We start from the raw sequence: 2501 nt of genomic DNA on the forward strand, positions 1-2501 counted from the left end.
ATGGTGGGGAAGGAAATTGTGGTGGTGTCATGGTGGGGGAGGAAATTGTGGTGGTGTCATGGTGGGGGGAGGAAATTGTGGTGGTGTCATGGTGGGGGGGGAAATTGTGGTGGTGTCATGGTGGGGAAGGAAATTGTGGTGGTGGTGGTGCCATGGAGAACGCGGCCTGCAGTCAGTGATGCTCGTTTCTCCTCTGTTGGCAGAGACACCTATGGCTGCCGATGAAGGCTCAGCAGAGAAACAGGCAGGAGAGGCCCACATGGCTGCGGACGGTGAGACCAATGGGTCTTGTGAAAACAGCGATGCCAGCAGTCATGCAAATGCTGCAAAGCACACTCAGGACAGCGCAAGGGTCAACCCCCAGGATGGCACCAACACACTAACCCGGATAGCGGAAAACGGGGTTTCAGAAAGAGACTCAGAAGCGGGGAAGCAAAACCACGTCACTGCTGACGACTTTGTGCAGACTTCTGTCATTGGCAGCAATGGATACATCTTAAATAAGCCAGCCCTGCAGGCGCAGCCCTTGAGGACTACCAGCACTCTGGCCTCTTCGCTGCCTGGCCATGCTGCAAAAACCCTTCCTGGAGGGGCTGGCAAAGGCAGGACTCCAAGCGCTTTTCCCCAGACGCCAGCCGCCCCACCAGCCACCCTTGGGGAGGGGAGTGCTGACACAGAGGACAGGAAGCTCCCGGCCCCTGGCGTCGACGTCAAGGTCCACAGGGCACGCAAGACCATGCCGAAGTCCGTCGTGGGCCTGGTAATTTTGTGTCTTCTCTTGCTGTTTCTTTTTTCCCATCTCTTTTGTTTTAATAACGGCAAATGGACTTTGGTGCATTGAGGAGAAGCCAGTAAGTGTCAGTGGTTATCCGACAGGGCCTGTGAGGAGCTAGGAGAGGGCTGGGTGCAGTGGCTTACGGCCATTATCCCAGCACTTTGGGAGGCTGAGGCGGGTGGATTGCTTGAGCCCAGGAGTTTGAGACCAGCCTGGGCAGCATGGCGAAACTGAAATGCAAAATTTTGTAAAAAATGCAAAAATTAACTGGGCATAGTGGTGTGCACCTGTAGTGCCAGCTACTCAGGAGTGTGAGGTGGGAGGATTGCTTGAGCCCGGGAGGTGGACTGCACTACAGCTTGGGCAGCAGAGTGAGACCCTGTCTCAAAAAAAAAAAAGAGGAGATGATGCTAATGCCTTGTGCGTGAGTGACAAAGCTGAGTGATGCCAGGTGACGCCTCGCTTCCTTCTTGCGCTTTCTCTTCTCACACGATTCTGTTGCCCTCTGTAGAAAAGTGTGTCAGATCCTTTCCAGGAAGCCAGTGCCTCTTCTGCTTTGGACTCTGGGGCTTTCACTCCAGCTAGGGAAGACTCAGCCCTGATCCTGTTTCATTGAGAAGTGAATAGAAATGAACTTGGTTAGGGCCAGAATGTGACAGAAGTGAGAGGCAAAGGGTCACCTGGAGACATGCTGAGGTCTCCCTCCCAACCCTGAGCTGCTGGGCTCAGCCTTACCTTGAGAGCAGAATGAGTCTTGAATCCTGAGCGTGTCACACACAGGGCGTGCCCGCCCCTCACACGCACTGTGACGATTTTCACACACAGGGCATGTGTGCCCGTTACATGCACCATGATGATTTTCACACAGTGTGCTGATTTTCACACACAGGGCGTGCTTGCCCCTCACATGCACTGTGATTTTCACACACAGTGTGCTGATTTTCACACACAGGGCACGCTCACCCCCAACACGCACCGTGATTTTCACACACAGGGCACACTCGCCCCTCACACACACCATGCTGATTTTCACAGAGGGCGCGCCTGCCCCTCACACGCACCGTGATGATTTTCACACACAGTGTGCTGATTTTCACACACACGGCGTGCTTGCCCCTCACACGCACTGTGCTGATTTTCACACGGCGTGCTTGCCCCTCACACGTACCGTGATTTTCACACACAGTGTGCTGATTTTCACACACACGGCATGCTTGCCCCTCACACGCACTGTGATTTTCACAGTGCCGATTTTCACACACGGCATGCTCGCCCCTCACATGCACCGTGATTTTCACACACAGGGCACACTCGCCCCTCACACACAGTGTGCTGATTTTCACAGAGGGCGCGCCTGCCCCTCACACGCACCGTGATGATTTTCACACACAGTGTGCTGATTTTCACACACACGGCGTGCTTGCCCCTCACAGGCACTGTGATTTTCACACACAGTGTGCTGATTTTCACACACACGACGTGATGATTTCACACATAATTCACACACACATTTTGCCCACCTCTGTTGTACTCACACCTGGATTTTCACAGTGCCGATTTTCACACACAGGGCATGCTCGCCCCTCACATGCACCGTGGTGATTTTCACACACAGGGCACACTCGCCCCTCACAAACACCATGCTGATTTTCACACACAGTGCACCTGCCCCTCACACGCACTGTGATTTTCACACACAGTGTGCTGATTTTCACACAGGGCACGC

The 2501-nt window shown here is 54.0% G+C and overlaps 1 protein-coding gene across 1 annotated transcript; it reads left to right on the plus strand.

Annotated features, from left to right (window-relative positions):
- The first annotated feature begins 178 nt into the window (after positions 1 to 178).
- LOC116465161 (histone-lysine N-methyltransferase EHMT1-like) lies at positions 179 to 841 on the plus strand. Its single transcript, XM_032754285.2, has one exon. It carries the CDS (start codon positions 179 to 181, stop codon positions 839 to 841), a length of 663 nt encoding a protein of 220 aa, XP_032610176.1.
- Positions 842 to 2501: the final 1660 nt, after the last annotated feature.

This window comes from Hylobates moloch, unplaced genomic scaffold, assembly GCF_009828535.3.
Source record: "Hylobates moloch isolate HMO894 unplaced genomic scaffold, HMol_V3 SCAFFOLD_3454, whole genome shotgun sequence".
NCBI lineage: Eukaryota > Metazoa > Chordata > Mammalia > Primates > Hylobatidae > Hylobates > Hylobates moloch.